The 11,685-nt window shown below is 30.2% G+C and overlaps 2 protein-coding genes and 1 non-coding gene across 5 annotated transcripts; 1 reads left to right on the forward strand and 2 right to left on the reverse strand.

The window, feature by feature from the left end:
* Positions 1-21: 21 nt before the first annotated feature.
* LOC8284141 (protein GRAVITROPIC IN THE LIGHT 1) lies at positions 22-5,626 on the reverse strand. 3 transcript variants are annotated; one of them, XM_048377314.1, is made up of 4 exons: positions 5,520-5,626; positions 1,964-2,101; positions 1,173-1,882; positions 22-1,092 (listed from the first exon to the last, which is right to left on the reverse strand). In XM_048377314.1, the coding sequence occupies exons 1-4, from the start codon at positions 5,567-5,569 to the stop codon at positions 317-319; spliced, it is 1,674 nt and encodes a 557-aa protein (XP_048233271.1). In that variant the 5' UTR covers positions 5,570-5,626; the 3' UTR covers positions 22-316. The 3 variants fall into 3 exon arrangements, with proteins under 3 accessions (XP_048233271.1, XP_002520441.4, XP_048233276.1); XM_002520395.4 differs by lacking the exon at positions 5,520-5,626 and adding an exon at positions 3,727-3,852; XM_048377319.1 differs by lacking the exon at positions 5,520-5,626 and adding an exon at positions 2,255-2,394.
* Positions 5,627-9,051: 3,425 nt separating this feature from the next.
* Positions 9,052-11,381, forward strand: LOC8279780. Its single transcript, XM_002520394.4, has 4 exons — positions 9,052-9,390; positions 10,625-10,720; positions 10,923-11,060; positions 11,163-11,381. The coding sequence occupies exons 1-4, from the start codon at positions 9,166-9,168 to the stop codon at positions 11,202-11,204; spliced, it is 501 nt and encodes a 166-aa protein (XP_002520440.2). The 5' UTR covers positions 9,052-9,165; the 3' UTR covers positions 11,205-11,381.
* TRNAG-UCC lies at positions 10,511-10,582 on the reverse strand. Its single transcript has one exon. It is a non-coding gene; the product is annotated as a tRNA-Gly (tRNA).
* Positions 11,382-11,685: the final 304 nt, after the last annotated feature.

The following is an 11,685-nucleotide window of genomic DNA, read 5'->3' on the forward strand; positions in this document are numbered from 1 at the left end:
AAATTGTAAGAAAGAAACAGGTAAAAGCTTAACAAGCAAACAGCTTATATTTTCAGTCTCTATGGTACAGATGATTGGCAGAAGACCTTAACAGAAAAGTTAAAAGACCAATTTCAGGACTTCAATGTCACACTCCAAATAACACATCTTCATAATTCAAACATTGCATCAGTTCCCTATTATTCCTAATAACATTAGCAAACTATTTCTCTCCTAGAAATCTCTTCCAAGTTTTCTTGTGAGAGGGTCTTCAACTACCCAAGCAGCTCATCACATCCTAGAGCACAAAAATACATATCAACCAAACTAGAAAAGCTCATGTTCTAGGCACTAGATAAACTCTAGCCTTGATAACTGATCCATTTCCAAGCTTGAACCCAGGACTAACTGGGAATCCCACAACCTGACCAGCTGGAATCCGGCCACCAGAAAATTTCACCACACTCTCCATATATTGTGGATGAAACTCAGCCCCCCTACTTGCCTCAAATTGACTTGGTGGCGGGTCGAGTGAGAATGCCAGCAAGTGAAGCAACCAAATAGCTTTGGCCAACCCTAAGAACTCAGCATAAAACTGACTCCTCGGATGACTGCCATCCAAAACTTGCTGGCGTTGCTCCAAGTTACCAAACAAGGACTCTTCCATTTTAGGATGAACAATAGCAACATACTTCTTGAAGCAGAATTTCCCAAAGTGACAAGTGGGCAATATTCCAAGAAGCTCAACAGGATCCATAGCCTTCATATCTCTGTACTGAGTAAAGCAGTCCCGCCGGAACTGATCTGGATTCAAAAGCGAGGAGAGGCTACCGTCCATATAGAAGGTCTCGTGATCAAAACCCTGAAAGATTTTTCTCGAAATGTAGGACTCCAAAGCATACTTAGCATGGTGGGTAATAATAGTGGAAGCAATAGCAGTAGTGTTGATATTATTGTTGGTAGCTGCAGCTGCTTCAATAGAGCGCACAGCAGCAGCAATATCCCAATGCGCAGAACGCATTAGAGACAAGAGAAGCGAAGTGAATGACTTGGACGTCTCCTTCACTTGGCTCATCGTTGCTTCGAAAAGATCCGGTGCCGGAGCTAATGCAACTGTATGGTACAAGTAATCAAAAACATTGCCACTCTTAGTTGATTAAGAAAAAAAAAAAGGAAAACAAACAGATCAATACCTTGAGTAGCAGCTAGACTGCAATTAACTTTTCTCTTAGAAAAAGACTTCCCTTTTTTACCACTCCCATTATTGAAACTAGAGCTAAGACACTTAATCTTCTCCTTCAAATTCTCCACCTCCACTTCCCTGCTCTTCACTTCCTTCTTCAACTCTTCAACCGCCGCCTCATACGGCGCCACAACCTCTCTCAACATCCCTCCACCACCACCAAATCGTTTCCTCCTAGCACCACCACCGCTGATAGTAACACTAACACTAACGCATCTCTTAAATTTCTCTCTCAAAAACCCTAACTTCCTCAGCTCACTAACGACTGCCACGTCAGCAACTCTCATTCTCTCCGCATCCCACGGACAATGCGCCTCTTGTAGACTCACGTACGCTCTTTTCATAGCTGATACCGAGTCAAACACTTCATTCATTAACATTTCCATTTCCATCACTCTCTCTATTGTTACCATTTCACTTCCATCTTTCACTTTCTTCAAATCCAAATCTTCCTCATTCTCTTCTTCTTCCTCTTCCTCATGCTCATCGGTTTCGTACTCGTAAGCCTCACTGTCATCTCCGGCTACATTTCCGGAATCTTGCCGGCCGGCGGCGAGCGGGTGGAGCAAGCAAGAAGCTGCTACTCGTTGAATCAGGTCAGAGAAATTTGATACTTTGTTTGCCATTTCTCCTTTCTTCTTTGCTTTCACTTCTCCGTCCCTAAATACGTCGTCGTGTCATGATTTATAGGAAACTAACGATAACTATGTTAAACACAGAGAGTATAAAAGAATAAAGAACCTGTGAATGTGATGAGATCGGAGAGAGAACCGTGATGAATTCAGAACCGTTGGATCTTTGTCTAAAGCAGAAGAGTAAAAGTCTGAGCCAAGGAGGTCACTATTCCGGTGACTTTCTTGCTGCTGCTTCTTTTTCTTCCTGAAATAAACAAACAGGATAGCTTATTCTCACCGAGTCAAAACCGATATTTCGTTAACCGGAGAACCGGCAGTAATCGCATAGGGTAGTGATAGTGATATCAGTATGGCTAGAGAGAGAGAGAGAGAGAGAAGCGAGTGTGTGTGAGAGTACAGGGATATCTGATTTCTGAATCTGCTGGAAAGTAGAGTGGAGACTCGCTTTCTCGATCATACACGTGTATGATCCAGCGGCTGTGAAATTTTTCACTATGATGCCATGAATCTCTGTAATAAAAGTGTAACTTCTTTTGATTCAGATAAATTTGATGCTCACAAGGAGGTGACATGGTCGTCAACGTCAACACTCCAGACTAATTCTTAAACAACCAGACATAATTATTGTTATTAAATATGGAAAGCAAATTATCAAGAATTAATTATTAATAATGAAGAAAGCTAATCATCAAGGGATTAACCCATAATACTCGAATCAATGACCAAAAAAAGAAATTATAAATTTATAACACTTTTATAAATTTTATTAAATTCTATATAATTACATTTATTTATAATTGATTTCATAAAAATAAATTTCATTTATATTAAAACATAAAATTTGAATTTCTAAAAAAGTTTTACAAAAACTTATATAATTCATTTACAGTATTAGTAAGAAAAGAATTGAATTTCAATTTTGGGAAACAACTTTGTGGATAATTAATTAGTTACTCTTCAAGCTTAATATAATTATGTAAATTTTTTTTTCCAAAATAAATTTAAATACATATATTTTGTAAAAACGGTCGAAAAAGCGATAAATTATATATACTATTGATAAATTAAAATTAGAAAGGCCGGAATATTTAATGTTATTTTAATTTATAAATTTTTTTTCTTGAAAATTTAGAGTAGCTAGTATTAGACAAAAGAAACTTTATATTTGTGGATTATTAATACAGAAAAACATACTTTAGAGTATAATTAATTAGACAAAATAATACTCTTCTTCCCTAAGTATTTCTAATTATAAGTTTCAAAATGATTTTGGCACGTTCGAAACTCAGTTATGGCTACAAAACATAATAGTTGGTGGGATCTTGTCGAAGCTAAAGAGATAATTAAGGGCCACAACAGACCACCGCAAAAAGGAACTTATCAAACTATTCTTAATCATTTGATCACAAATTCTTTTAGAATAAAAGGTGTAATTTAACACTGTATTAAAAAAAAAAAAACGATGTCGTTTGGTGTTTATAAGTTTATAGTTAAGCCCTTGTGAAAAACAAGTTAAGCATAGTTAGGTATCCATTAAAAAAGATTTTTTTTTTTTTTTAATGCGTAATAATAATAACTAATTAGTCAAAAGCATGATTAGAGTATGACTGAGCCAAGAGACATATCTTTTAATTAGTTAATAATTACTCATTTGATTTTGCATGGAATATCATTCTCTCTCAATTCATATAACCAATTACGTAAACATATGTGCTTTACATGAATGATTTGACACTCAGAACACAAGATATTTATCCATAGTGCATATAAAGAACACATAATCAGAGAATAATAATATATATTTAATTAGCATATGCGTAATCAAAAAAAAAAAAAAAAAAACTAATTGTAGGGCTATGATGTGGTTACCTTGAATTGTTGGAATGCATGGAACAAAGCAACATACTTGGAAACATACTCTTAGACAGACAGAGAGAGAGAGAGTAGGGAAGGGAAGGGAAGGGAAGGGAAAGATACTTAAAATTGAATGATATATATAAAGAATGAACAGGGGAGGCAATATGTATATAAAGCTATTCAGAAAACCAAGTAACAAGCAGCCATGGATGTCGGTGATATTAACTTTGGGTCACAAACAAGACAAAAGGAAGATGTTCAATGCGATAACTATCAATTCCTTATAGCTTCTATTTAATCATGCATTCTCTTTTGATTTTTAGTTAACAGTCTTATTCCAGCTCACTCATTCCGGCATCTTTGCCAAATTCAGCTTCTTGGAATTATTAATTTGGTTTCTTGGAAACAATATACTTTGATTTTGATCATATGGTATTTCAATTTCTAATAAGACTTCTCACACTGTTAGTTCTGAAAAAATATTTCAGAAAATCATAATCAGAACTTCTCATACAGTTTGGTTTGGTTCCTTCAAAGAAATTCTACGTGTTAGTTACTGATACATTAGTGACCTCAACAGTCCTAACAAGTAATCTTATCTCACATTTTTACTAAACTTTTCCCCTTGTTCATTATCCAACACAAACCTCCGAACCAGACTGATAACTGAACTAAACTAAAGTAGGTAGCTTGTACTAATCTATATTATGGATTAAAAGATCATCATATGATATGATCTATAATGTTCTTTATATCTAAAGATCAATGGAGTGATTTTAAAAACACATGAATCCTAGCCACTAGATATGAAAACACAAGACATAAAACATAAAACATGGTTCTCCACTAACTTTTTGCGTGTACAATCATAGAATATGTGTGCAAGCTTCGCTGTTATTTGTTGTCTTTCTCCTGTAAGCATACTAGAATCAATATTATATAACATGTTTTATAGGATTCATGAATTTCTTTCATCTTCCATTTATATTTATATATACATGGGACAAGATGATCTTAAAGATAAGAAGGAAAGTCTTGTTCATCAAGATGATCTTTTCATGCATCCAACAACGCTTTAATTATATATATATATACTTAAGGAAAATTTTTTATATATTATAATCAAATGGCACGCACGACAGTTCAATATGGTATATAGAGATTCTTATTCAAATGTTATAATCTCTTTTAGAATATTTTAGATTATTAAGATATTTTTTGTGCATTATAGAAATAATAATTTCTACTGGTTTGGAGCTATTGATACTAGAATTATCTCCAGAGCTGTGAGATCTTGAATTCGATCCATCTCTGCTCAGAAACAATTAATAAAAGAGAAAAAAGAAGGTGGTGATTTCTTCTTCTTACATTCATGGGAAAGGAAAATACATGGTATGCATGGTTTAATTGCACATATTTAACATGCAGTCAGTTATTTGGAAGCCTAACATATTCAACACCTTGACACGCCACACTACAACTGATAAGACTGAACTAATTAGAATCATCACTTCATTCATGGCTATACCTTTCAAATCGGTTCTACATCCTGACATTTTATGTATAAACTTTAATTGATAACTTCAAGCAAGAAAAAAGAAAATGTCTGCTCTCAGAAACATATATACAAACACAAAAACCCTAAATGCATACATATACTTTCATGTTCAAATCAATATTTTTGTGGGCATGTCTTGCATTCAATCAAAGTTATATATATATATATATATACATACACATACACACACCAAATAATCAAAGAACAATAGGAAAGAAAAAGGAGATAACTTGTAGTTAAAACTTACGATTTGTTTGGCTGCAGCATATCTAGATTGATACACAAGCAAGGAATCATCTTTAGTTAAAACTCTGTGAGATCAAAGTAAAATAACAACAACAATAATATATATATATATATATATATATATATATATATATATATATATATATATATGTAACTCCTCTTTCTATATTTCTGATCTCTTTTATGTTGCTCAAGTATATAATCCTAGCCAATTCAAACTAGTTTTTTTTTTAAAAATATTTCAGTACAAACATATTGCCACCTGTCAAAACCATAATCATCCATTATATTTCGTCCCCTACATGATATCTAATATGGGTTTCCCATATCTTAATGATATTGATATATATGTGATAAGTATGGCGTAGCTATAAAATGTATAATACAATTGTATTTTCTTTTTCGTTTAAGTATAAAATAATATTTAAAATGCATATAATACACTAAGAGTATTTACAATAACTTAAGTTTGAAGTTTTCTTGACTATTCTATTATTAGCCGACGGTTGAATGAATAAATTAGTCAAAAAATATCAAACACGTATCATGTTCTAATTTATCTAAATATAAAATTTTGAAGTATTTATCAATCATCAAGTCATTAGCTAACAAGAGAGTAGATAATACATTGAGAATAATAAATAAATAAATAACTATATAATAACTGAAGTTTGAAGTTTTTTAGCTATGTATTACACACAGTTGAATGAATAATTTAAAAAATCTTGAACATGTACCACGTTCTAATTTATCTTTTCATTCGTCGAATCATTACGTATTATGATAGCAGATAGTACATCGAAAATAATAAAAAATAATCAGTCGAATTTTAATTAAAGAAGGAATTATTAAAATGAAGCGTAATTTTTGAGCGACATGAAATGAAAGGTTATTATACATGAACACAAGTTGTTGAGTGTCGATTGCAATGATCCATATATATGCTAATTAGGCGGCTGTCTCCCATATGCAAGTTTTGGCTCAATGCATTTGGAAGTGCGTTCATGACTTGAAGTTTATATTGGCATTTTCAAAATGTTGCCTTTGGCAATTTTAGAGTCGTCCAAATATTTGACACCACTAATTGTATATATAGCAACGGTGTGTGTTTGCTCTTAGTAAATGATTCTAAGCCTATCAATCACAACAACTATCTTTCTATACTCGTTCTAAAAACAATAATTTATTTAACGTATAGTATAGTTGAAAATTTGAATTTAATATTTTATTTTTATTTTTAAAAAAGGCCGATCTTGTTACTTGAGATTTCCGGGGTTCAAACATAATACTACTTAGGTGTTTACTTGCCTCGGATCATTCACGAATTCTACAAAAAAGGGCTATTTTCTAGTTTAAATTTCTAGATTATTTGATTTTGTAAGTAGGGTACCAATTCTAATATTAATACTTGAGGACTAATTTCAGAGTGTTAATTTCCCTCAGTTCTTTAAGGAGAAAAGAAGAAGAAGGGCCTATCTTGTTACACTTGAAAGAAAAGTTGTAAGTATCGTATTGTTTTTTTCTTTAGGGTTAGGGTTTGATGGACATCATAATTTAGGGTCATTTTGCAGTGCACCTGGTACTACATTGATGCACCCGGACACCTTTTCACCATTGAATCAGTTCCTATCCTTGATGAAAACTACTGGTTACCTTTCTAAGCAAATAAGAAACGGGTAACTGGTTATTTATTTCACCTGTTTCTTCTTTTCTTCCTTTTCTTCTTCAAAAACCTAAATCCCAAACCTCTCAGTCCTTCAATGGCCACTGTCTAATTCTCTATTTTCATGGCATCTCAATCAACGAACCTAATTATATTAAGTGAGGTTCGTGCGTTATTTTGCATCTCATGTTTGCTGGCAAAACCACTGTTCTTTCTCCTTTGTATCATTTCCGAAGACCATAATTGCATATCTGGTTCATTGTTTTTATAAGATTAAGCAAGGATATACATTAGATTTGGGATAATTACAATTTTGGTGTATATATTTGTTTAAAAATAACAATCGAGTGTTTCGATTTTTATTTTTTATAATTAAATATTGCAACCTATTAAAATATTACAAAACTGTGTCTTTAATGATTATTGATTATTGTGATGAATGAGGTGAAAAATTGTTGACGCGGAGTGTGCCCATGGTAAGTATTAGTGGGTTTCTTATTAAGTTTTTAGAGTTTTACTACCTTTAAAGATTTTACATAACACGCTCTAAATTACTCTAGATTATTAAATAATTAAAAAAGTCAAATTTGAGTTTTAAACTTGATTTTATTTCAACAATATTACCATTAATAGATTTTAGTGAAAGAAAAATTAAGTTTTGATATGGTAAGTGACTGTAATTTCTTTAATTTATAAATTATTATATTAAATAAGGGAAAATGTGGATTTTATTTTTCAATTTAGCTAATATATTAAAAGTTATATAGATAGAAATTAAATTCACAATTAAAGAAAAAATTGAAAACTTTTCAAAAAATATTATTTCTACTGTTTAATTTTTTTTTCAAAAATATGATTCTTTTAACTTTCTTTTCTAAATTATATATTGTGATTATAATTGTCTTTTAGTTGTTTACTAGAAAATGATTTTAAGAAAAAAACTAAAATTTAATCCAATCTATAAATTTAAAAAAATTAAAAATTATATTTTAATATTTTAACACAGTAAAAATAAATATAAATTTAATAAAAAAAAGAATATGAAAATATCTAATATCTTTCCAAAAGATATTTTTGTGAAGTTAAGCCCATTCAATGGGAAAAGTTGCAATCATCTGCTTTTATTTATTTTTTTGGCCAGAAATTAATGACTTCTTTTTACTGGGCTTCTATGGGCCAATTCTGTTGGGCTCTTTTTATGAAAGACTCATTGCTCACATTAAAAACCAAAGAAAAACACATGAAAGTCATTTTCCTTCTGGATATCTCCAAAATTTCTAATAATTATAGGAAATAATATTTTTAGATATTATATTCACAAATAAATTAATATTTCTGATTATATGATAAATTTTACTTTTAAAAATAGTAATATCAATTATATTAATAGTAGTAATTTATATAATATTAGAAATAATTAAAATATTATTAAAATAATATTTAAAAATATTAAATTTATTGTTATTTTTTAAAATATTATAAATTAATATTAAATATTAAAAATTTATTAAATCTATTTATAAATTTAATTTTATAATTAAAATAATAATAATAACAGTAATGCAAACGACTAATATTTTATAATTTTTTTAATAATTATTCTTTAATTATTTCATATAGCCAATTTTTCTCTCTCTACATCAATGGCCACACATCAATAAGGTTGAATATCTTGATCCTCATAAAGGGTCTTGATTGCTGCACTCTACCAATAAAGTAGCATGTGATAATTCTAAAGATAAGGCTACTTAGATATTTTCCCATTAAGTTGAGATATTTTTTCATTTGTCTTAAATTTTTGGTCCCAACTTCAAGTCCAAAGTCAGGTAATTAATATATGAAAATAACAAAAAGAAATAATAATTAATTGAATAATAAATAAATATTCCAACCAAACAGAAGCACCTTCTATTGCAAAAGGAAAAAATCTCTCTCCATACAAAGCTTGCTTATCGACAAACAAAAGTGAGAAGAGAAGAAAGAAATGGAGTGTTATAGAAGGCCAAATAGGAGCGACATTCATATGACAATGGAGGAAGAAGTCAGAATAGAAGCGGAGACGAGAGATCACTTTGATGGATTAGCTCCTAAACGCCATACTAAGCCTCAGCGCAGTGAGTATTCATCTCAATATGCTGATGCGAATCCTCTTCACCCAACTTTCACCCCTGAATTTCTTGAGTTTCAACGCCTTCAAACTGATCCCCAGGTTAGGTTTTTTCTTTATTATTAACTAGTACCCTTTTGTTTTTTCTTTCTAGATTTTCTGTAGGAAAGATAAAAATATATGTTTTTATGATTTGATCTTTTATATGAAAACGATGATTCAATTACTGAACTTTTGATTTTATAGTTCCTTTAGCTAAGTTTTAGAATTTTCAGCAATGTTCAAACTTTTTTATGTTTTTATTATAGTACGAAAGAAACCCTTATTTAGATTGGTTCGTACATCAAAATAAATGGAAAAGTATGTATATTTTATTTTATTATTTAAAATTAATAATTTCTATATGAGTTTTAAAATTTTTTTGATGCATGCATGCTTTTTAATTTTTGATGCGTAATATTTTTATTTTTATTTGTATATCATGTTTGACATATAAAATTATGTGTAATTTTATAGTTTTTTTATTAATTTATTAATTAAAAATATAATTTTTAATTAAAAATCAATTCTAATTTAAAAAAATAGTATATTTATTATATTTTAATATTATATTAATAAATAATTTTTTAATCAAATAATAATACTAATTTTATTTTAAAAAACATATTAATTATATTTTAATATTATATTAACTAATAAATTGATTTGATTGGATAATAATTATAATTCTAAAAATAATATTTTAAATTATATTTTTAATATTATATTTAAAAATAAATTAACTTTTTAATTATATAATAAAATTTTAATCTTAAAAATTTGTAATATCAATTATAGCATTAAGTTTTATAATACTAAAATTAATAAATAATTTTTACATTGTTATACTAATAAAATTTTAAAAAATTAAAAATATTTAAAAATAGTTAATTTACTATTATTTTCTAAAATATTATAAATTAATATTAAAAATTAAAAATTTTATTAAATTATATCTATTAATTTAATTTTATAATCGAAATAACAATAACGGTCGTTGCACGGCCGACTAAACTATTAGTGTATTTAATTATGAGTTTGGTGTATTAGCCAAATGTAAGAGGACAAAAAGTTTACACTAACCCTTTGTATTAAAAGATGCAAACTTTCTTTATCTTGAGTGCTTCTTGATCTAAACCTTTTTTACTCAAGACCAAAAGAAAAAAAAATAAGAAAATAAATTTGCGTTTGCCGGGAGTCGAACCCGGGTCTATTGCTTGGAAGGCAATTATCCTAACCGTTGGACTACAAACGCTTGTTGTGTAATGTGCTCATATATTTCCTTGTGTGAAGACAGAAGCTAAGACACAATGGAAAAGGTGAAGCTGGTCAGGAATTTGCAGAGACAGAATATTACGAGGATCTCAACTGCATTGACAAGCAGCATCACACGGTATTGTAAAGACTAGTTTAATGAAAAAGCATATGAGAAAAAAGAGAATTATAAAACTGGCTTTAACTCTACTTTTCTCACTGATGGTCAGAAATTGGCGTATGAATTACAAATGCATGAAATGTAGGCACCACATGCAAATGCAAAATAACAAAGTTGATTGTTAAACTTTAGGGTTTGATGGTAGTTTTGTTCATTTCAGACTGGAACAGGGTTCATCAAAATGGAGAATGCAAATGGCAAAGGATTCACTTTGGCACCAGATTCTGTAACCTGTTGCCATGCCTCTTGCAAAGGAAATCCAGCAACTAATGATTGGATTCCAGCTGCAGCAGATACAGTACACTCCCAACTACTTACTTCATTAGCATTTAGCGTGACTCTTTATTTTGATAAACAATTGTACATTGCTAACCTTAAAATCTGACTTTCTTTTCTTCAGGCCACATTTGCATCAGACAAGCCCAAAAGGAGTGACAATTGATGAAGGATATTTATGCAATGTGTTATTTTCTCTACCGCTTATGATCATTCTGGGACAGTTTGTGCATTGCTGTTGCAATTGTCACAATTTCTTTGCTAAGTGTGGTTCTAATTGCAGTGTAATATTATAACACTTGGATGCTTTTGATATTTGAATGTCAACATTCTAGTTTCTAAAGAAGTTGCTTGAAATTAAGATTTTCATGAACCAGTGGCAATGATGTCTTCTTGAGGCATTTTACACCACCATTCAGTGGTAAACTGAGGTCACAGAAGAAAACAAGAAAACTATGGAATACTGGGATACAGATAACATAATGCCTTTTAAGGCACTTTACAGTTCATCAGTCCTTAATAAAACTGTTCTTCCGGGATGAAACCACATGTAACAACCAACACTATCGGCCGAAAAAAGCAAAAGGTCAGTATACAGTTCTTTTGGTTTCTAACAGAAATCTTTCCTACTGGCAATTAATCTACAT

Source organism: Ricinus communis, chromosome 1, assembly GCF_019578655.1.
Source record: "Ricinus communis isolate WT05 ecotype wild-type chromosome 1, ASM1957865v1, whole genome shotgun sequence".
NCBI classification, from domain to species: domain Eukaryota; kingdom Viridiplantae; phylum Streptophyta; class Magnoliopsida; order Malpighiales; family Euphorbiaceae; genus Ricinus; species Ricinus communis.

Bases quoted from the DNA above. Each gene is read 5' to 3' on its own strand.
- LOC8284141 (XM_048377314.1), bottom strand. From the start codon at position 5,569: ATGATTCCTTGCTTGTGTATCAATCTAGATATGCTGCAGCCAAACAAA. The intron at 2,102-5,519 runs GTAAGTTTTAAC...TGTTTATTTCAG, and splicing joins ATGCTGCAGCCAAACAAATC to GAAGAAAAAGAAGCAGCAGC. The intron at 1,883-1,963 runs GTTCTTTATTCT...CGACGTATTTAG, and splicing joins CGATCTCATCACATTCACAG to GGACGGAGAAGTGAAAGCAA.
- LOC8279780 (XM_002520394.4), top strand. From the start codon at position 9,166: ATGGAGTGTTATAGAAGGCCAAATAGGAGCGACATTCATATGACAATG. The intron at 9,391-10,624 runs GTTAGGTTTTTT...GTGTGAAGACAG, and splicing joins GCCTTCAAACTGATCCCCAG to AAGCTAAGACACAATGGAAA. The intron at 10,721-10,922 runs GTATTGTAAAGA...TGTTCATTTCAG, and splicing joins TTGACAAGCAGCATCACACG to ACTGGAACAGGGTTCATCAA.